Source organism: Mixophyes fleayi, chromosome 1 (assembly GCF_038048845.1).
Source record: "Mixophyes fleayi isolate aMixFle1 chromosome 1, aMixFle1.hap1, whole genome shotgun sequence".
NCBI lineage: Eukaryota > Metazoa > Chordata > Amphibia > Anura > Limnodynastidae > Mixophyes > Mixophyes fleayi.
In genome coordinates this window covers 363,692,910-363,716,260 of record NC_134402.1, presented here as the reverse complement: position 1 = coordinate 363,716,260, position 23,351 = coordinate 363,692,910, and the positions used below count along the sequence as shown (strand labels likewise).

General features: G+C 40.5%; 1 protein-coding gene across 1 annotated transcript; it reads right to left on the bottom strand.

The window, feature by feature from the left end:
• Positions 1-650: 650 nt before the first annotated feature.
• RFC5 (replication factor C subunit 5) lies at positions 651-21,506 on the bottom strand. The gene is made up of 11 exons (XM_075178528.1): positions 21,328-21,506; positions 14,236-14,300; positions 13,483-13,619; positions 12,066-12,145; positions 11,558-11,631; positions 9,532-9,691; positions 9,370-9,451; positions 9,020-9,149; positions 7,774-7,851; positions 4,308-4,362; positions 651-3,723 (listed from the first exon to the last, which is right to left on the bottom strand). Exons 1-11 carry the CDS (start codon positions 21,375-21,377, stop codon positions 3,627-3,629), a joined length of 1,008 nt encoding a protein of 335 aa, XP_075034629.1. The 5' UTR covers positions 21,378-21,506; the 3' UTR covers positions 651-3,626.
• Positions 21,507-23,351: the final 1,845 nt, after the last annotated feature.

Genomic DNA, 23,351 nt, shown 5'->3' with positions numbered 1-23,351 from the left:
ATGTTGTACCTCATACATAATTAACACAAGAAACCATGAAATTTAAAACCTTTAACATAACTTTAGTCCCTAACTGAAGTTGATTCCGTAATGTACTTTAAAAACAACAAAACAAAGTTTACTGGGAAGAGGCACAAAAAACCAAAATCTCCTTTTAATAAACTATAATGATAAGCTCAGTGAGGTGTAGGCTTCCGAAACTGCAGATATTTTCCTATTCACCCACATTTAAGTGTGCCACTGACAAATCAAGACAATTTTACAAATTTCTTGAATGTGAACGGTTTAATCCATATTCTTTTGGCAGGCTTGTGCCAACTAAATCTGATATCGAATGTACTATTAAGACAACTATAAATCATGGGTTTATACAAGTAAAAATTTCAAGAGACTTTTGTATCCAAATATATTTCATTTTGGGATCATCCTAATTTTTGTCCAGGTCTTCTAAACCAGAACAGATCTCTCTACAGTTCAGATACAACATACAGTGGTGGATGAACTTGGCTTTCAGTATTCCAAGTACTGATTTGTACATGTACTTTGATTATTCTCCCATTTGTTACGGATTAATGTTTCACTTTACATTTCATTAACACTTATTCTCAGCATTATGCATTTTTGTCTATAATGAAAACAAAGACATGTAATGTTGATGCAAGTTTTTATTAAAAGCATATATTTACAATAAAAATATTTTGTAACAACTTTTAAGCTATAGATGCAGAAATGCCAGTGATTTTTCCGTTAGGGTTATTTATCCCACAAACGTTAAGAGGTAAGGTATAAGGAGTACTCATGGATAGCATATAGCTACCAAATAAGGCCAAAGAACTGTATGCTTACATACCTGGAATAAAAAAAACAAATAGAAGAAAACACCTTTCCCTTGTAAATGAGGGATAGGCTGTCAGGGGAAACAATCACATTTAGAACAGAACCTTCCTTGCAGAAAATAAATAAAACATACCTGAATATGGGAGGGGAAAAAAAAAAAAAGGTATATGGGCACTAAACTTAAAACAGCAAAGTTGAGTATAAATGCTAAGCTTGCCCCTCTCTCATCAGAACGGTGCCAATAGCATGTACCTGCACTTAAAATAATGCCATGTAAAAATAGTATGGGGTACACTGTTCCATTTAAAATAAGAGCATATTATAACTGGGTGTTTATACTGGGACTAAAAGTTAAGATGGTAGGGCAGACTTTACCACAAGTGCCAGACAGCTGGAGGGGATAAAAAAAAAAACAGCCAAAACCCATTAAGGGATTAAATCAGGGAGGGTTCTGTGTCAAGGTACATCAAAGAGTATTCTGCTTTGTTCAGGATGAACAAGAACAACTATCAAGACCCCTTATCTTCAAACACTGAGCCGCAAACCACAGGTGGTCACGGTAAGACAGGAGCAAAGTCTGAATGTCCATCCAGCGCCATAGAGAGAAACTGCACCAATCTAGACCAGCTCCTCTCCTAGTACCCAGCAGCCACAAGTGTGGAAAGCGGACTGGGTATTAAAAAGTGGAAGTCAGAGACCCAAAGGAGATCTGTGTGACTTCCTGGGGACTACAGTTCCCACTGGACTGTGTGTACCAGAATCTCTGATGACAAATGAGATGAGAGATCAAAAAGATTTGAGAAGTGCATTCATCTGTGATGCAATGTGTTCCTGCTGAAAGCGGGGCAACACTAGTAGGCTAGACTATTGCCTTGTTGGCAGAGCGAGAGACAATACTATTTGGCTATATTGTGTTTGGATTTAATCTAGGTTTGTTTCCTTGTATTACTACTGTGTCACATGATAGTTGTGTGAAGGTTAATCATTCCTTATAGAGCTATAGCTCCACTGGTGAAATGTGCAATAAATGTCAAATATTTTCATCAGATATTTGCCTGTGTGTGTAAAATACTTCCCACATCCACAGTACCAGGGTGGGCATCAGCTGTAAGACAGCCCAACCTGGTAAGGGGTAGTCATTAGCTGTTAGCGCCAGATACAATCTCTGCCTGTTGGTGTGGGCAGATATGTAGGTGCCCCATTATCACAACAAAAACTTTGTAGATCATATAATGGAAAATAAAACTGAAACATTTCAGCCTTCTTAGGCAGCTATAGCTGCTAATAGCCTATGAAACAAAGCCTAGACCATTAACCACTTGGAAACGCATGCACAGTAAAATTGTATTTAGCAACATACAAAGAAGGATGAACGTAACGAGAACTAAATGATTCCCCTTCTGCAAAGAACTGAGCCAAGTCTGCCGATGGCCTAGACCTAGTAGCATTATAGGTATGGCAATGAGGCAGCTATTGCAGAAGACCTTGATACCATGCCTCTAACCAGGAAAAATGTGTAACGTACAGTAATGAGAGGAAAAAGCCTAAAACCATCAAAAACTTCAAATAAAATTAGCAAAAATAATGCAAATTTGTCAGTAGTGACTGTTAGTTTGTTCCAGCATGTAAATATGTGCATATAAATTATCTGTACAGTAAAATAAAAGGTTAACGTGATAAAAAAAATTTTTTTATCAAACACATTAGGAACCATGCACAGTATTTTGTAGCTTTTGAATTACTTACACATGAGCTCCTGAACACTTATAGTAATACAACTGTACAACACTGTATCTGGGAAAATTGTGTGGTGTAATATACTGAAAAAGTATTGTAAAATCAGGGCACAACAAAATAGAAGGATATATCGCTCTATGTTTGCACGTCTTAATTAAATGTCTAAAAAAAAAAGTTGTGCTGCTTTTTACGTCTCAGAATCCTCCGTTTACCAGAACTGTTGCTGTAATGTGGCCTTTCTATTTTAGAAATGTTTTTTCTTTTTTTTTTTTTTAACCAATCTCATTCCTTACTTCTTTCTGAAAGGAACACTTTATACAAAAAAAAAAGAAAGGGCCAGGAATCAAAACAAGTGTGTACTTATGGGGAGACAAATGATGAAGTGTATGTGCTGTGGTATTAAATTGGCCCAATAATTATCTTACTACCTCTGCCTATATGCGGTCAGTGCGTGATAATGATCTGGTCACACAAATTTGGTTGCAAGACTGGTTTGTGTCTGCGGGAATTATATAACAGCACTTACAGGCCTTAATCTGTTCCAGAGGTGATATGACATGAGCACAAACGCCAACTACCAGATCGCAGCCAATGTGTGTCACATGTAAGGCCAGCTTTATAGTCACCTATACAAAGCCATCATATTTAAAAAAAAAAAAAAAAAAGTGCTGTCACAGGGCTGATATGACTGATTCACTTTAATCCAATTAGCAAAACAATGCAGAAAAAGCAATTACAGCTGTTGAGAAATTCATGTTATTTTAGTGAACAACTAAACATATATAAAAAGATTTTGATAGGAAACTAAAGTCAATGTAATTTCTTTTGTGTATTTGTTTTCAGCCAGTCTGTTAGATCATAACATAGGTAACTTACTCCCCTGGGGACAATGCAATACCCAATCTATGTCCCCCAATAAATGTTCACCTCCAAACTTCCAGTCTCTCTTTCGTGCAATAGAATGAAGCCACGTACGCCCTTTTTATAATATACTTATTGTTCTGTCCCGGAGTAACCTTGACTACACATATGTCAAGCTGCCACATCCCACTCTAAGCTTCTGCTACAATCATGTCTCGAGTGACCTGGAATGCAGCTATCAGGGAACTAAGCTGAATCTTCTCGCTGGTCCCAGAAGCCAATCTGTATCTGGAAACAAAAGACGTTCTTTACTATTATGTCAACTCAGACGCTCTATCATTCCACTATAACTGAAGCCAGCTTATCTCTACAATAGTTAAATAAAACATTTAACAAGAATAATTTTTAACAAAATAAAAATCTAACAAGGCAGTAACAGACACTCCACCTCCAGAGCATGTGTATCATTTTGCACAGACGCTCATGGACATCAGTCATTCCTAGATTTTTAATTTCCTGTGGGCCCAGTAGATGTCACACAGATTTCAAAAAGTATAAAACAATAAGTGATTGGATTTTATAGTTTGAGCTACCAAATTATTAGCCCATAATTTATTTTTAAAAAGGCTCAGTGAATAGTTTTGCATTTGCCATTTTTCAAGCTTTTTTTTTTTTTGGGTCTCTGATAATATACAGATATTGTCGAAACCAGTCGTCAATGTAAAAATAAGTTAATACTCTTATTTACCATCCATGATATTTTCCATCATGGATCAGTGAAATCAGCTCATGGTTTGCCTTTTTAAGCCTTCCGTGCTACCACTGATCATTGTTAAACAGACAACCCAGCAGTTGAACGTGGCATCACTTACTCAATATCTGCCATCTTGGTTAATAAGTGCATTCGAACAGATGCTGGGAAATCCACTGTGAAAATCAGAAAAACAATTGGTTACATGGAGCTAGCTCATTCAGTGCCAAGAAATGAATTTCAATAGATATAAATTGTATTATATTAGCAACGGAAAAAGGACCAAATCTTTACTGCCAGTATAACAAATTGGACATACTCAATGAAACTTAATCACCAGAGAATGTGTCCTATTTCCAAGGTACAATGAAGCACTAACCTACCCATTATGGCTTCTAAGTTGCCTAGCAACCACAAGGTCTTACACTCCACACTAAACAAACTAGCGCAAAAATGAACCAACATCATCAAGTAAACAAAACATCACTCACCTTTGTGCAACCTATTATAGATGTCAATCACCTAAAACATGTTAATAGTTTTAATGTAAAAAAAGTAGGCAATTATACCAAATTTGAGAAGCTAAACCAACACGCAATGTAAGAACACAAATAAACCAAGTTGAAAAAGAATGTATCACATACAACTTTCTTTTTCCCCCCAGATCATTTTATATAATGATTCAGATCTTTGGAAACCTGAATTAACATGCTTTAATTACTACAGTACCATCACTGCCTCTTGCTTTTCACACACTCCTGCAAATAATTTTTAATCAATTCAGAGACAATTATGTTTATGTACAGTGTTAAGTACACAGGAAAAATAGGCCACAAGTAAAGCTGCTGCTGTTTTGGCACTTTTACTAACGGAGACACACGTTGCAGATTTGCTCATGACTAGCGTCAATAGCTTAGAGTAGAGCTCCCCCTGCTGGGCTAGTAATGATTTCCAACTCTATTCCGGTAGATAATTAAGCTTTATGCAGTTGCTGTGGGAACCACAGAGATAGGGGAAAATCACCAGAGAAACCAGCCACAAACAGATGGCACTTGACTCAGGACCGAGTCCCCACTGCATATTCCCCCTCTTCGCACAACACAACAAGGATATCAGGTATGCTCTTTGCACCAGCTGGACCCAGGAGAAACACCTACGTCATCCTTTGACTCAAGGGAAAGGAAAAACAACTCACCTTGGCAAAGCCAATATCACATTCACTAGAACTACTGTAAAGAATAATCTTGAAAACAAAACCTATAATATATAATTAAATCTTAAAAATCCTAGAAGTAAAAATAAAATATATAATTCACAACCAGGGGGTGGAAAAATAAATGTAATTTTTAAATTAATAAATCACAAATGGAAAACAAAAAACAAAACCATATACAGTTAGAAGAATAAAACCAGTATCTAGAAAAGAAATCAACAGGATGGAAAGCCAGTATTTGAATGAACATATATATAACCTGAGGATTTATACATGCAGCAGGTTGCAGAGTTTGGAAGGAGGTGCTTCTGTCTGATACCTTGGCAGATGTGCAGAAAAGCACTCTGGATTAATACACTATTGCACCGACAGTAATGTAACAGCAACTTAAATACCTAGTGTCTGCTTTATGACCTGCGATGTAGGAGATTTAATGTCTAATGGAGTGTGTGTGTGTGTGTGTGTGTGTGTGTGTGTGTGTGTGTGTGTGTGTGTGTGTGTGTTTAGTAATTCTTTACTTTTTAAGGTGTATTTGAATAAGGTCTGAGCACCTTATTATATTCAATCTTTAACGACTGCTTTTCCAGGACGTCCTCAGTTTTGAAGTGGATGAAGTAGAACTACCTGAAGCCAATCAGATCGGAATATACATAGCAGCAGGATCTTGTGGGTGATAGTGACCTGTCCACATGTGATTAGGTTATGTGAGGAGAGGAATCGAGGAGAATAGGAAAGGCAATAAGGGAAGAGTGGCCCAGATTCCTCGCAATGTGTTCATTTCTGTATACCACAGTAACCGAAAAATCCCTGATTTTCCTGCATTCCTCTATTGGATGTGAGAAAAAAATGCCAAAAGAAATACTGCCAGAGTACCTTTTATGGACCATTCTGAGGGCAACTCGTGGTACAATGCAGACAACTGAACTCCCTGTATAGACTGAGCAACAGTGGAAGGTGAGGGGCCCTGCACCAATAGTGGGGTGAGGCTCCTATCCAACTGGTGGTGTGAAACACACCACTGTACAGTAAACTTATTACCAGCTACAGAAGAATGTCAGCCCTCTATACTGAACAGTGTAAATTACCATCATGATCTATATGTGAACATTTCATTTTTGGTATTTAGTGCTCTATAAATACAGTCAAATAATGAAGAAGGCAAAATATTATGGTCATTGATTTAAAACCCTATGTCTCATGTATGTACCTACCTTGCTTGCCCCAGTGATGTCCTACGCTGAATTGTGTGTGTGACTGCTATGTTGATTGTACACAAAATTCATACTGGTTTTTGTGCTACTTGTAACTGCTCAAACATTACTGATACTTGGGTTTTGTCTGGTATTAGGCTTCATTTTATTTGTTATTATACTTCTATGTATCCATGTATGTTCCTGTATTTGTATGCCAACTGTCCAGTGCTGCGGTACTTGTGGCTCTTTATAAATGATGTTGCATCGCTCATATACACATAGAGCATATGTGTACACACTGTGCACCTAAAGATTAATACATTGCCATGTTTAAAGTATACAATTCACAAGTCAATTCAATAATATTGGTACCATAAATCAAACTATACATCCATGATTCAGTATTTTACTGTATATTTAAGTGGTATTAGCAATTCCTGCCATTTTGGGTATTGCAAACAAAACAGGAAGAGTGTCCAGATCAACTCCTGCAAGATATTGAATATTGGGTCTATTGCAAATAATTGTAATTATTTGTGGTTCGGGTTAATTTTGCGCTTTTTCCATTGTGATTCATTATTAAAAAATTATTTCCTATTTTTCCATCTTCTGATTGTGCAACTTTTTTGATCAGGATTTTAGGTTTTTACATTAAGTCTGGGTCACCCCTCATTGGCTACTTAAAATTGCTAGGAAGCCAAATAATTGATAATGCGGCTAAATTAAAGGATAAATTATACCGATCTATGACCACAGAACACTTTCAAAATCATCATGTCATGTGACATGACTACACACCAAGGGCTAGATTTACTAAGCTGCGGGTTTAAAAAAAAGTGGGGATGTTGCCTATAGCAACCAATCAGATTCTAGCTGTAATTTTGTAGAAAGTGCTAAATAAATGAAAGCTAGAATCTGATTGGTTGCTATAGGCAACATCCACACTTTTTCAAACCCGCATCTTAGTAAATCTAGCCCCAAGTGTAAGGGAAAAAAAAGCTACCAGCATGAATTAATGTAAAAGTGAAGTATGAGTGATCACTTGCTCTCCTGATGTCAGGATCAAGGATACATGTAATAGAATCTCTTCAGTTGTGATGGAAGACTGAGGGGATTATAATACACTCCAGCATGGATTAAAAGTATTGCTAAATAAAAGAATAGAAGTAGGTATAGAATACCTCTGTGTACATAAAGGTGGACTTCTGTCAGAATATCATGGAGAGCCAGGCCCTTCAAGGTCTTCAATTCCATGATATCTGCAAACAACACTTTAAGGAGTGAAACTTTTTATTATTGACGACATGACAGCCAGCTTTTTTACTAATGTACTAGGAAAATAAGATTTAATTGAAATTCTAGAAATAATTTAAGTGTGTCTGCTATCATCATAGTTTATCAATTGCATATCAATAATTCTGTTTCATTTCTGTATATACAAAGTGAACAGCTGTACGCCTCCCTTTCCAGAGCGATTAGATAAATCAGTGAGTGTGCGCACATTAAGTGAAAGAGAATAAGCAAGATAAAAGATTTAGATTAGGTGATACCATCGTACCCCAATTCAGACATATGTTTCAGGAACAGCAACAATGCAGGGACATTCATGCAAAACACCATCATAGGTATGTGTACAATGGGCTACCACCCAAATAACAGCAGCCAATGGATGTCCCGTGGTTGAAAACAGACGGGATGATTAAACAGGCAATTATGATGTTTGTGTAGAGTAACAAATCTACTAGGTTACACTTCAGTAAACAAGAAAATAAATAACAAATGACAGAAGCGGATGCAGTAGGCCTAGTAAAACAAGCAATGGATGACTAAAGTTATTGCCTGGTTTGATGGAGAACAGTTCCTGCTGTCTTTTACACAGATGAGGGCCGGGATATGGTAAGATCCGCACAGGCTCATGGATTCATCCTGGAAGGTGTCAATGCAGGCTGATGGTGTGTACTGGTGTAGGACGACTTTGTGGCAAACACTGGGCTTCTTACTAAACGCAGCACAATGTCACATGCATTTACAACAGCAGCGTACCCATTTTTCAGCAAGATACTGCTCTATATGTGGTAAAGTCCGGGAATGAGCATGAACCCCACCTACTAAAACTCAATCAAAATTGAGCTTTCATGGCAGAAAATTGGACTAGCTATTCACAGTAGAGATCCACCACCAACCAATTTGCAACCATTGTGGGGCACATTAAAGTCAAAGTGGGCCAGCATTCCTGTGCTACACTTGTGTGATCTGAGTCCATGCCCCAGGCTATTCTATGGGCAAATCTGGGAACATGGACCTACTATAATGTCTACTCTGCATATCTGCCTGTTCTACGAGATGTGCGGAAGCACTAGCTGGAAGATATGCTGTACAATATAACTTCCACTTGTCACATATTAGAACACACTGTAGAAAGGATACTTTTGTATGCAGATGTGAAGTCCTTGTTGAGCATCCAGTCCAGAATGTTGGCTATGTCGGACCTCAGCGGGTGCCCTGTGCAGGTATATACTGTATCCTCATTCACTTTTTCAAAAGCCATGTTTGTACTCTGCAGGAGAACATTAGATTCATAACAAAGACGACAAGAGGCTACAAATTTAACCTCCAAACTGATTTTCCCTTCCATACAGTTATGGGGATGCTGGTACATTTCTTTCTTAGACTATATTTTTTATAATATACACTGTTTCCCAAGTTAAATACTAATTAACCTAACAGTCATTGAACAGCCTATGAAAATAATTTTACAGTGATGCTTGATGCCTGACCTGCAAAATATTCAACGCTCTTCGCATGTCCCCATTGGACAGGGTCACCAATGCCTTCATTCCATCAGGACTGATGTCCACACTGTCAGAAGAGAAGAGTTTTAGAAGAACAGCTAGAATCATAGCACCGGCTAACGTCAGAATTACAATGTATTTACTTACTTTTCCTGCTCTACCACATACTGCAACCTGGGGACCATCATTTCTGTACTTAGGGGGCCAAAGCGGAACCTTGTGCACCTGGACTGAAGCGCTGGGATTATCTTAGACAGGTAGTTACAAATCATACAAAACCGAGTGTTTTCAGTGAACTTCTCGATCACTAAGACAAAACAAAGGAAGGGGGAAAAAATATATATAGTAGTTCATTATTACATCATTTTGGACATAGAGTCCTAAATATCAGCTACAATTATCCACTTTAAATACAAATGTGACTAATGAGTTATTAATTTATCCTATACTCCAGCACTCTCGTCTCTCCCCTTCTCTATCCAATCCCCACTTCCTATTTTTTACTTTAGTTATTTTAATATAATATACACTGTTTTTCTGAATGTACCTAGATTCATTTATACTTCTTTGTCTATAACATTTCACTTCTTTGAACAACGTTGGGACCACTTTTTCTCCACAATATCCTGGATTTTCAGATCAAGTAGATTCCAAGCCAGAAAGTCCACTGAGCGCACCACAGCCACACACTGTTACACATTGCTACATCTAGTGCAATAATAAAGGATTACCATGTGTGTAGCGCACACTTCACAAACACACTATCAAAGCACGCAGGTGAACTGCTCAGTAAAGTAGAACTCTGTCATTTATCTTTAAAGTGACTTAGCAACTGAATCAGTCACATGTCTCAGAGAACTAGGTATAATGAAGTTATCTTCTCTTACATTGCATGCGATTACATAACAGAGGAGTGGGTCTGAGACCCAAGTACCATTTAGTAAGATTTGTAGAAATGCATTGGACATGGAAAAGAATACTGATTTAGCACATGAGGTTTAGTCACCAGCAGTTAGCTTACACGTATCTTAATTAGAAATATAACTACATCATCACCATTTATTTATATAGCGTCACTAATTCGGCAGAGCTGTACCCCAGGGTAAACTTTGTCCAACACCGGGGTAATGGGGACTGCACAAGACTTGCAGCAGAGTCAGTCCCCAAGAAAGGATGCACTTTGACGCCAGGGCAATCGGGACACCTCACACTACCACTGCATCCCAGCTAATGACAGGCAGCTGGGGCACGTGGCTGTAATTAAATTAACAGGCAGAGGTCATTGGATGGACAGTGGTATGAAATAAATAGAGTTAGACATTTTGGAAAGTAAATAGATGAAGGTGGCCTGCACCCATAATAATCAATTCAAAGATTAGGCACACAATACATTGTCGGTAGCTAAGAGCAGTGCTATTTATATAGAACCACTAATTTCGCAGTGCTGTACAGAGAACTCGCTCACATCAGTCCCTGCCCCACTGGGGCTTAGTCTAAATTCCCTAACACACAGACTAGGGTCAATTTTAATAGCAGCCAATTAAACTACCAGTATGTTTTTGGAGTGTGGGAGGAAACCGGAGCACCCGGAGGAAACCCACGCAAACGCGGGGAGAACATACAAACTCCTCACAGATAAGGTCATGGCCGGGAATTGAACTCATGACACCAGTGCTGTGAGGAAGAAATATTCTGCGGTGTATCTACAACATCTAAAAGATATGCTTTATTTTTTTTGGCTTTGGTTTTCGTTAGGTAAATGCCTCAAATTTACAATACAGAAAAATAAGAATATGATATTAAACAATTACACGGTTCTTCAGATACATCAATTAGCCAGCGAGTCCGTTTGACAGACTGACCTTGTGTATGTGAGGAGGACCCCTCAGATGTGCTGCACCAAATGACCATTTGTCACTGCACGTGGCAGCCTAATTCCGAAACTACCCACAATCACATTAGAAGCGGTTAACGTTATAGAATTGTCGGAGAGCTCAAGTAACATTAATCAAATCCAGCAGGTAGTAATAGCAAAAGGCACCACATACATAAATTCATCTGCTGCAGCATGAAGACTGAGCAGATTGTTATGTCTATCTAGGATTTTTAGAAAACCTGGTAATTTTGTAACATTTCCAGACATATGGCAGAGGGATAGCGTGTCCCATTCTACCTCGTCTCAAAGCATTCTGAGCATCCTGAGTCATCGCATCAGCTTCATCCAAAATCACAAGCTTGAAGCCTTTTCTGTGAGCGAGATAGAAATAGTGAAAAAAAAGAAAAGAAATTGAGACAAATACAAACTAGACTTCTTCAAACGTACATTTGATATAGTAAAATATGTAAGGTCACACAGATTGGTGTAACGAGGGATAGAAGGGATTACAGCTTTGGCAAGCAACACAATATACTGTGTAACTCAGTGATGGCTAACCTGTGACACTCCAGGTGTTGTGAAACTACAAGTACCAGCATACTTTGCCAGCTATCAGCTAGTTATCTACTGGCAAAGCATGCTGGGGTTTGTAGTTTCACAACACCTGGAGTGATGGCTAACACAGGTTAGCCATCACTGGTATAACAGAATAACCAATAATACTTGTTATGTATACAATACGTGGCGTCCAATTGAAAAACAAAATCAGACACTTCTATAATAAATATGAAATAAGTAAACTTACTTAAATATTGTTCTTGTGCTGGCAAAACTTAATATGGGGCCTCTCACAATGTCTATCCCGCGGTCATCTGATGCATTCAACTAAATAATAATAAAAAGGATAAATGTTAAATATTTTTCCTAGCATTAAACCTAGCATAACACAGAAATTATAAATTAAATATGATTGAGTACAATTATGGGATATCCCTCATGAGAAACAAAAAAAAAAAGTGCTTATACGACTATAAAACTATGCCACTAATTAGTAAATCTTCTAATTAGATGTATATTTTTGTTAAAATGGTTACCAAAATCCCCAGAGCACAATGGCTAGGTGATGAACCACTGGGACCAGAATAAAGAGCTCACTTTCAACTCATACTGTTCCACTTAATAGCGGAGGTGAAAGCCTTCTCTACTGAAACAAAATCGGTTTCCTAACCCTTTAATGTATAAATTTTCTTCAAATATCCTTATTGGTTGCAATGTGTGGTAGACAGCATGGCCTCACAGCACTGGGGTCATGAGTTTGATTCCTGACCATGGCCTTATCCGTGTGGAGTTTGTATGTTCACCCCGTGTGTGCGTGGGTTCCCTCTGGGCAGGGCCATCTTAACAACATTACGGGCCCCCGGGCAAAGCAGTGCATCGGGGCCCATATATATATATATATATATATATATATATATATATATATATATATATATATATATATATATATATATATATATATATATATATATATATATATATATATATATGGGCCCCGATGCACTGCTTTTTTTAAATGTACTTGCTCAGTGACCCTTGCAGGATTTTTTTTTTGCTGGATTATTTATTCTTAATAAGAGCCTTGCCTATGGGGCCCCCGGGCACCTGCCCATCGTGCCCAATGGAAAAGATGGCCCTGCCTCTGGGTGCTACGGTTTACTCCTACACTCCAAAAAAACAAAACAAAAGCCAACAGCCCCCTCCTCCAACATACTAGTAGGTTAATTGGCTGCTATTAAATTGACCTTAGCCTCTCTCTTCCTGTCTGTGTGTGTGTGTGTTAGGGAATATAGACTGTAAGCTCCAATGGGGCAGGGACTGATGTCAGGGAGTTCTAAAAAGACAAAAATTGAAGAGTTGCTTATACATAGTTGTAGGTCATGTAGGGGATTTATAGGAATGTTAATAATTTATTTTTTTTAATGTATAAGACTGTTATAGTCTCTGCTTCACATTTTTACATACTTTACCCCCCCCCCCCATTCTCCTATTTTTTTGGCACCACGATATTTGTGAAGCTTAATGACTAAAGATGAACAAACAAGTCGCTTGTTTTATTTTTGTTATCTAAAATGCTGATAAGTCTTATCCATAGTTACGGCATTATATTACACTATCATTCTCTTTCTTAAAATACGTAAAATAAGACTAAGTGAATAAAGTACCTCTAAAACCATGGAATTGAATTCTTTGTCTTTGTAAAGCTGTTTTGCACAAGCTAGAATTGTGGAGGTCTTTCCAGTCCCAGGGGGGCCATAAAATAAGAGGTGAGGTAATTTGTCTTCACTGATAAACTTCTGAACTGATGAAGAATAGAAGTAAACAAAACACAAATTCTCGCTTGTTAATGTCATGTGTAATAAGGGCTCCACCAATACTTTTTAATGATAATTTGGAAATCCCACAACAGGGTATACTTGCCCTTTAACATGCCTTAAAACATTCTTTTTGGAGAGAACTTCTACATTACTTTGTACAGTAACCTAAATTATTGTACACTGCTATTACAAATTTCTGGGTTGCTAAATTCTTTTTCAGCAGCATAATGAATTAAATCTGCACTACGACAATAAAGTAAGTTATCCCTACCGCTAGCCTGAATAATACAGGACTGGCAAAACAATTTTGTTCACCAACTTTAAATAGTGGAGAGGGTGTTTGAGTGGGAGGATCAAACATCAGTGGCAATCTCCTTATATATAACCCCACCACTTGTTTTCAGGCCATAGCTGTAAGAAAAATTAAAATGCCCCAAGAAAACAGCTGGGGGAGACAAATACAAACTAGACTTCTTCAAACGTACATTAGAAAAAACATTTTACTAAATGGTAGTGCACTCAATATTGGTTGAAGATGACGTAACAGAAATATTACAACAAGCGTGTGCAATTATCAACTCTGTGAGCAGTTCAACTTACTTGTGCTCAAGATGTCTTGATGGGAGATCAGATCATCAAGCGTTTGGGGTCGGTATTTTTCCACCCTGTGAGGAAACAGGTGTTGGCATAAAAATCTTAACTCAAAAAATTTGACTTCGCTAAAGTCAAAACTTACAGTTACTTTTACAAAAAGAGTGATTGCAACCTCATCGTTATCTAATAAAGGAGTGAATAAATATTAGCAGCCAACAAGGTCTACAATAGACCTCTATATTTTTACAGGTGCACAGGAAGCAGTCACAAAGTTCTGAATACAGCTCATAACAATGATGGATATATGCATTACTAAATAAAAGTAATAATTAGTGGGGACACAGACATTAGCTTAGAACTGAAATTCTATGACTAGCGGTATGAACCTGTCTTTACTGAAAGAGCTAAATAAAAGTATTGTGTCCAGCCACTATTGTTTGTGCATGCGTGGCACAATTAACATACCTTCATGTTATATTGTAAAATTGCAAGGTGTTCGTATGGTGTATATATGCACGTTTTGCACCTGAGGAGGGGAGGTCACTAGGAAACTTTTGTGCATTTTGTTTATCTCAGCTATGTGTCAAGCTGCGAAACGTAAATAAATATGTCTAAGTGTAGTCTTTGCTGCAGCCTGTACGTGCCCTGGTTCTTCATCTGTTTATGCTACTGTAAAGTGGATCTATCCTGGAAGATTTGGGTTCCAGAAGAGCCCAGTAGCCAGACAACGTCATTGGGTGCAATGTTGCTATAAGCTTGCTGTGTTAATGACACGTTCGTGTTTCAGCTATTTCTGTGCCTGAATCATATCAATGGACCAACTTGTGCTGCCCATGTTTAGCTCCAAAGTTGTCCTGCTCAGACAAATTAATATGATCAAGTTTATGCCCAAAAAACAAAAATTAAAATATGGGCTGCACCAATACATATTTCAGATAGGAATACAATAGTCGCTGTTTACAATGCATTACATATTACATTATTTTAAAGACTAAGGCTAGAATCACAAACATCTGTTGAAGTGCATTATAGATCAATGGATGTCACATAAAATTAAAATATTGTCCATCTACAAATCTACAATGCATATACTCAATTTTTAATATTAAATTCACGCAACACATCCAGCTTGGCACCAAAATGTGCCTTGCCATACTGATCGCTCAACACTGTTCTATGGTCTCTCAATCAACAATTTATTATGGTAACTTATTTCCATTCTAGCAAATACTAGGCAAATACTACCCTTTTTTTTTTTTTACATCCTATATAATGGCAACTTAACCTTTTACAATGGCTCCCGGTTAAAACTGAATTATAACACCACACTAATTAAATCACAATGTGTAGTTAGTTATTCATGCCAAAATATCTCAATCAAGCATCTCAAAACACTCATCTGAAACATACAATCAATTTACTTTCATTAGTTTCTTTTTCAATATTTGTATAGTTCTCAGGTGGTTTAGTCTAAAATTACAAGTTACAACATTAAATTATGGAATTCAAACATATCAGTGGTCCCTGATTATTCAAAATCACCAAGCCAATACCATTACTAACCGTATCCCATATATTACGTACAGTAGTTATTATATGAATCATTATACTGAATACATATGAATTCTAAGCATATTCAAAATCACCAAATATTTCAAAACCACAGAACTAGACCATAACATCTAATATTGTTAGCAGGGGCGGATCTAGACTTTATGTTTAGGGGGGGGCGATTTTGCATAATCACGCCCCTCCTTTGCTCTGATTGGCTGGCCCGCGTTAAACCCCGCCTTCCGCCCGCGATTGGCCTCGCCCCCTCCCATTGTGATCGCCGGCTGGGACCACTGATTGGCTGGCCCACATTTAGCCCAACCCCCCGCTCGCGCTTAGCCTCGCCCCTCCCGTTTTGATCGGCGGCTGGGACATAGCTTTTTGCTGCTAAGGGGGGGCGAATGCCCCGATCGCCCCCCCCCCTGGATCCGCCACTGATTGTTAGGCTACATGAACATGGGAGATTTTAATTCACCTATGCTGCCACTCATTTCCTCCTAGAAGGATGAACAAATAAAAACATAAAATATTGTTATAAGGTTGAGAGATGATATGGTACTACAAAACTCCACGGTGCCATATAGTGGGGAAATACAACATAGTACAAAAACATATAGGACCAACAGGCAAAATATAAAACAAGCAAATGCAAATATATAGGACATTCAAAAAAACAGCAATGCAAAATTATTACAAAATTTAGCATAACAATGTATACAAAACATAATGGGTAAGATATATAAAAAACAATTGTTGTACATGACATGCAAGAAACATGATACAAAGATACACAGGTGGTCATAGTTGAACAGACAATGTGACAGGAGGAGAGAGGACCTTGCTCGTAAGCTACCATTAACTCCAATTACTGCTTGAGCTGCATGTGTACAATCACCAGTCTCATACATCCCCTTCTCACCCTCTGCAATAGGGATTCTGTCCCTTCCACTTCACCAAAACAGACCCCACTAAAGTAACCCATGATCTACTCACAACAAACTCAAAGGGTTACAACTCATGCTGCTTGACAACCCTGCAACTTTCGACAGATCTCTTCTTCCGCTCACCCTAACCTCCCTTGAATATTACTTGTACAGCTGTCATCTTATTTACCCCCTAGCTTTCTAAGTGCTCATTCACTGTCTTTACTTCTGACACACGCTTCCCTCCACTGAGTCTATCTGTTGGGGTCCTGCAAGGATCTGATCTCAGACCTTTGTTTTTCTCTCAGTTAACTAAAATGCTCCTTTAGACTTCACTATTACCTCTCTTCACCTGACCTCTCTCTCCTTCTCTTTTATTCCATTATTCAAACTACCTCTCTACCATCGCCATCCCTATGCTACCTAAGGCTCAACTTGTCTAATAACAGAGCTCTCTCTCAGTGTCACCATCCACCTCTAGTCTCCCTCACTGTTGACATTAAAGTTCTCCTACTCCACCCATGCCACAAGCCTTGGTATCTGCCTTGAATCCACTCTCAGCTTCACTCCTCACATTCAATCTCTTACCCATCATGTTGCCTCTGTTTCCGAAACATTGCCAGAATATGCCCACCCCCCTCAACTACTGCATCCATCTGCTATCTGGCCTTCCCTTCACCCATCTATGCCAGCTACAATCCAACCTAAAAGCCTCATGGAGACTAATGTTCTTCTTTCTCCACTCCACATCCGCTGCACTACTCTGAAAATCTCTACACAGTCTCTCAGTACCCAAACTTGAAATCCCTCAACACCTCTCACTCATACATGTCTGACCTCATTATGAGATACACTCCCTTATATCTGCCGCTGACCCACACCGTGCTCCTCTGTGATAACCACTGTTCCCTCCCACCTCCAAGACTTCGCATGTGATGCTCCCAGAGCCCAACTCTTCACTGTACCTACCACCTGATCCTACTGCCAACCTTTAGTTTTTTTGGGGGGAGGGGGGGGGTCTTATAAACAAACAAGGAAGATTATGGGACATGCTGGCAAACATAGGATCATCAAAGACAGTTTCCCATAGTTATTTTATTTATTTTATTTTCTAGTGCAAACTGAAACCCCAAATTTTGGTTTTATTGTTTTAGAAAAGAAAAAAAAAATGTTGATGAGACCACTTCAAAAATTCTCTACAGTGTGAAATTTAAGACAATTTATATAGGTTGGAGGGTTGTCCCTTTTTGTGGAGATTGTAGTATTTATTATCAAAGCAAAAGTCATTTTAGTGGATGTTTGCAGCGAGTACTGTTATGTTGGAGGGGAGTGCCGGCCATACAGCACATATGTGGATTTACTGCACTCAGGTGATCCCAGACTTAAAAAAAACACAAATTTGAATGGTTTTATGTTTTTGTGTGCAAATGAAAGATGCAATCAGCGGCAATGTCGGGTTAAGCGTTTAAACACTTAACCTACAGGCTCCTGACATTGCCGCTTTAAATTAACATCATTCCAAGTCGTGATGACGTCACAGTGTAGTGTTAGCCACCTCTTCATTCGGAATCAGTTGCGGTCAGCGTGTAGGAGCCATCGGAGATGTGAGCCGTCGCTTTTCAGGTAAGTCTATTTATATTTAATTCGGATTTTACTACATTCGATTTTTATTTGTAGGTCTCCTCCCTGTCGGAATTATGTTAACGATTACCACCGCACAGGCAATAGTGCAGGACAAGACCAGTATCCAAGTGATCAAAACCAGGAAATGTTGATCTCTACACAGAGAAATCAGCAGCAGCGGAATGTGGAGCAGGTAAGTTTTGTGACAACCTGTCAGTCACAACATTAAAACCACTGACAAGCAAAGTAAATAATATTGGATTATATTGTTACAATGGCACCTGTCAAAGTGAGAGATATATTAGGCAGCAAGTGAACAGTCAGTTCTTGAATGTGTTGGAAGCAGATAAAGTGGGCAAGCATGAGGATCTGAGCAACTTTGACAGGGGCCAAATTGTCCACCGTTGAAAGCGCCTACAATGGGCATGCGAGTGACAGAACTGGACCATGGATCAATAGAAGAAGGTGGTCTGGTCTGATGAATCACATTTTTTTTTACATCATGTGGACGGCCAGATCCGTGTGCATCGTTTTCCTGGGGAAAGATGGCACCAAGATGCATTATGGGAAGAAGGCAAGCCAGCGGAGGCAGTGTGATGCTCTGGGCAATGTTTTTCTGGGAAACCTTGGGTCCTGGCATTCATGTGGATATTACATACCACCTACCTAAACATTGTCGCAGACCAAGTACACCCCTTCATGGCAATGGTATTTCCTCATGGCAATAACCTCTTTCAGCAAGATAATGTGACTTGCCACACTGCAAAACTTGTTCAGGAATAGTTTGAGGAACATGACAAAGAGTTCAAGGTGTTGACTTGGCCTAAAAATTTCCCAGATCTCAATCCATTCGAGCATATGTTGGATGATTTGGAAAAACAAGTCTGATCCATGGAGGCCCCACCTTGCAACAGGACCTAAGGGATCTGCTGCCAAAGTCTTGGTGCCAAATACCACAGGTCACCTTCAGAGGTTTTGTGGAGCCCATGCCTCAATGGGTCAGAGCTGCTTTGGCAGCATGAGGGTGGACCTACACAATGTTAGGCAGGCGGTTTTAATGTTGTGGCTGACCTGTGTGTGTACATACATACACATTTTTTTTTGAACAATGCCAAAAGGTACAAATATAAATTTATTTTTCTAACACAAGCTACACAAATGTAACTTGGACAAAATAAGACAGTACACATTCGTATGGTCATGTGTATGCAAAATGTGTCCGCCACCCCATAACAACCCCTCCCCCGGCCGGCCTCTCATAAATGCTTTTTGTCCCATTTCAGTGCATCTGACACATCAAAGCAGTAAAAAACAAAATATTCTCAATGGGAGCACACTGTAAATCTAATGAGAAGTGGTCTAAAAATGTTTCCACGTCCATTTGGCTTGAACAGAATGACAACATCCCAGTTTGCATGCTTAAAAGCACAGACTAAAAAGCATATTACATGCATTAAATAAATTCCGATACATTATCTTCAGCCCAGACGGATGCCTCCTGCGTCATGAAGCACAGGTAAGTAGTTAGCAAACGAATCAAAAAAGTGCGTGATAGCGACAGTGACAGTGTGTGTTGATGTTCCCTGGATTTTTAAAATGTTTGCAGATATTTAATGGTCACTTTCTATATAGTGAAATAGGAAATCCATGCATAAAATAACACAAGCATAGAAGCTTGGTAGGATTAGATAGATTGCAGGGTATACTGATTTTATTGTTACCCATGAACCATTTTGGTTAAACAGCCCAGACATTTTTGGAACACTGATGGTAAAGAGTAAATAGACTGGTGTGACAGCCATTTGGAGAAGTGACAACCACCACAAGGAGAGAAAAGTCAGAGGAAAAGCACAAGGATATATATATATATATATATATATATATATATATATATATATATATATATATATACACACACACACACACACTGGGATCGTACTTGGTTAAGCTGCAGATTCATTTGAAGTTGGGGTTCATTCATTTGCAGTTTAGTGGTTCCATGGGGGTGCTTTGAGTAGGTAAGAGCATAGGGTTAGGCTGAAAGGAGGTATGAATAGCTTAGAATTAGGTTGTGATGAGGTAGGAGGAGGTTAGGTTTAAGATGTGGTGGAAAAATTAGGGTTAGATTGTGAGAAGGTAGACATGCCCAATTCGATAATACTGGGGGGGGGGGGGCAATATCGGACTGGGCATAAATTGCTTGACAAATGGGGGCCTCACGGTATCCCTAGCCCAGGGGCCTACAATGTTTTAATCCGGCCCTGGTCACACATCCACTCCACAGAGCACCAGCTTTTGTCCAGGGCCAGGATAAAATACAGAACCACCTGCATGGAGCAGCAGTCACAGCTATGGTGAATGGTCCCCTGGCTGGGGTGATTTTTCACCCTATATGGAAATGCAGCTACACAGAATTTCTTCTGGTGAAACTTGCTTGCTTCATTCTATAAGAAGCCAAGGAACTTGCATTAGATGCCATGGCCACAGAAGACTTGGGGATATATTTACTAAAGTCTGGGTTTGAAAAGATGGAGATGTTGCCTATAGCAACCAATCAGATTCTAACTGTCATTTTGCAGAATGTCCTAAATGAAGAACTAGAACCTGATTGGTTGCTACAGGCAACATCTCCACTTTTTCAAACCCAGTCCACTCATGTTATTAATGGACTGGACCAAAGGAGAAACAGAATTGTAGTTTTCAGGTCAAAAGTAGCAACTATTTGAGTGCAGAAGAATATAAAAGAAGTGTACCATAAACAGAGATATTAATAGCTTATTTTACTTTTTCTCTCTTTCCATTATATACAGGAGCATCTAAGATATCATTTGTAAAATTAGGTTACACAAATGAATGTTCTTAAGAACTAGAAACACATCTTCTGTATTGAAGGTTAACCTAGAGCAAACTTTTAGCTGAACCAAAAATATACACACATCCAAGCGAGCATATGGTTATATTATCTGTTACCAGGGAATGACACATTGTACACACTGCTCACCATGGCAGGTTTCTGTTCTGTCGGGGCTGCACTTTGGTTTCCGGTGCCATGTTCCTGTGTACGGTGATGTGCTGCCGGGTATAGCAGCAGGTATGGCTGGTGGGAGCAGGAGGATATCACAGTCACATCACAGCTCAGCGCGCTGGGCCGGGGGCGGAATCTTCATTTGGCGCCTCCCGGCAGCTGTGCTCTTCTCGCGATGTGTCCCAGGCCGGAGAGTCGGAACATCGATCTGTTAGGCGACATCCTCGTTATCCAGTGATAGAGAGACTGCTGGGTGCAGGCAGCTTGTGCTCCCCGTGTATCACGGCGTGCTCCCCGTGTATCACTGTGCGCTCCCCTTGTATCACTGTGCGCTCCCCTTGTATCACTGTGCGCTCCCCTTGTATCACTGTGCGCTCCCCGTGTACTCCCCGTGTATCACGGTGTGCTCCCCTTGTATCACGGTGTGCTCCCCTTGTATCACGGTGTGCTCCCCTTGTATCACGGCGTGCTCCCCTTGTATCACTGTGCGCTCCCCTTGTATCACTGTGCGCTCCCCTTGTATCACTGTGCGCTCCCCGTGTACTCCCCGTGTATCACGGTGTGCTCCCCCTGTATCACGGTGTGCTCCCCTTGTATCACGGGGTGCTCCCCTTGTATCACGGGGTGCTCCCCTTGTATCACGGGGTGCTCCCCTTGTATCACGGGGTGCTCCCCTTGTATCACGGGGTGCTCCCCGTGTATCACGGTGTGCTCCCCGTGTATCACGGTGTGCTCCCCGTGTATCACGGTGTGCTCCCCTTGTATCACTTTGTGCTCCTCGTGTATCACGGTGTGCTCCCCTTGTATCACGGTGTGCTCCCCTTGTATCACGGTGTGCTCCCCTTGTATCACGGTGTGCTCCCCTTGTATCACTGTGCGCTCCCCGTGTACTCCCCGTGTATCACGGTGTGCTCCCCTTGTATCACGGTGTGCTCCCCGTGTATCACTGTGCGCTCCCCTTGTATCACTGTGCGCTCCCCTTGTATCACTGCGCTCCCCGTGTACTCCCCGTGTATCACGGTGTGCTCCCCCTGTATCACGATGTGCTCCCCGTGTAGAACGGTGTGCTCCCCTTGTATCACGGTGTGCTCCCCGTGTATCACGGTGTGCTCCCCTTGTATCACGGTGTGCTCCCCTTGTATCACGGTGTGCTCCCCTTGTATCACGGTGTGCTCCCCTTGTATCACGGTGTGCTCCCCTTGTATCACGGTGTGCTCCCCGTGTATCACGGTGTGCTCCCCTTGTATCACGGTGTGCTCCCCTTGTATCACTGTGCGCTCCCCGTGTACTCCCCGTGTATCACGGTGTGCTCCCCCTGTATCACGATGTGCTCCCCCTGTATCACGATGTGCTCCCCGTGTATCACGATGTGCTCCCCGTGTATCACGATGTGCTCCCCGTGTATCACGGTGTGCTCCCCATGTAGAACGGTGTGCTCCCCTTGTATCACGGTGCGCTCCCCGTGTATCACGGTGCGCTCCCCTTGTATCACTGTGCGCTCCCCTTGTATCACTGTGCGCTCCCCTTGTATCACTGTGCGCTCCCCTTGTATCACGGTGCGCTCCCCGTGTATCACGGTGCGTTCCCCGTGTATCACGGTGCGTTCCCCGTGTATCACGGTGTGTTCCCCGTGTATCACTTTGTGCTCCTCGTTTATCACGGTGTGCTCCTCGTGTATCACGGTGTGTTCCCCTTGTATCACGGTGTGCTCCCCTTGTATCACGGTGTGCTCCCCTTGTATCACGGTGTGCTCCCCTTGTATCACGGTGTGCTCCCCTTGTATCACGGTGTGCTCCCCGTGTATCACGGTGTGCTCCCCTTGTATCACGGTGTGCTCCCCGTGTATCACTGTGCGCTCCCCTTGTATCACTGTGCGCTCCCCTTGTATCACTGCGCTCCCCGTGTACTCCCCGTGTATCACGGTGTGCTCCCCCTGTATCACGATGTGCTCCCCGTGTAGAACGGTGTGCTCCCCTTGTATCACGGTGTGCTCCCCGTGT

Excerpts from the sequence above, each read along its gene's own strand:
- RFC5 (XM_075178528.1), bottom strand. The coding sequence starts at position 21,377 with ATGGCACCGGAAACCAAAGTGCAGCCCCGACAGAACAGAAACCTGCCA. Across the intron at positions 12,146-13,482 it reads TCAATTCCATGGTTTTAGAG|TTGAATGCATCAGATGACCG; the intron begins GTACTTTATTCA and ends ATTATTATTTAG. Across the intron at positions 3,724-4,307 it reads ACCAAGATGGCAGATATTGA|ATACAGATTGGCTTCTGGGA; the intron begins GTAAGTGATGCC and ends TTTTGTTTCCAG.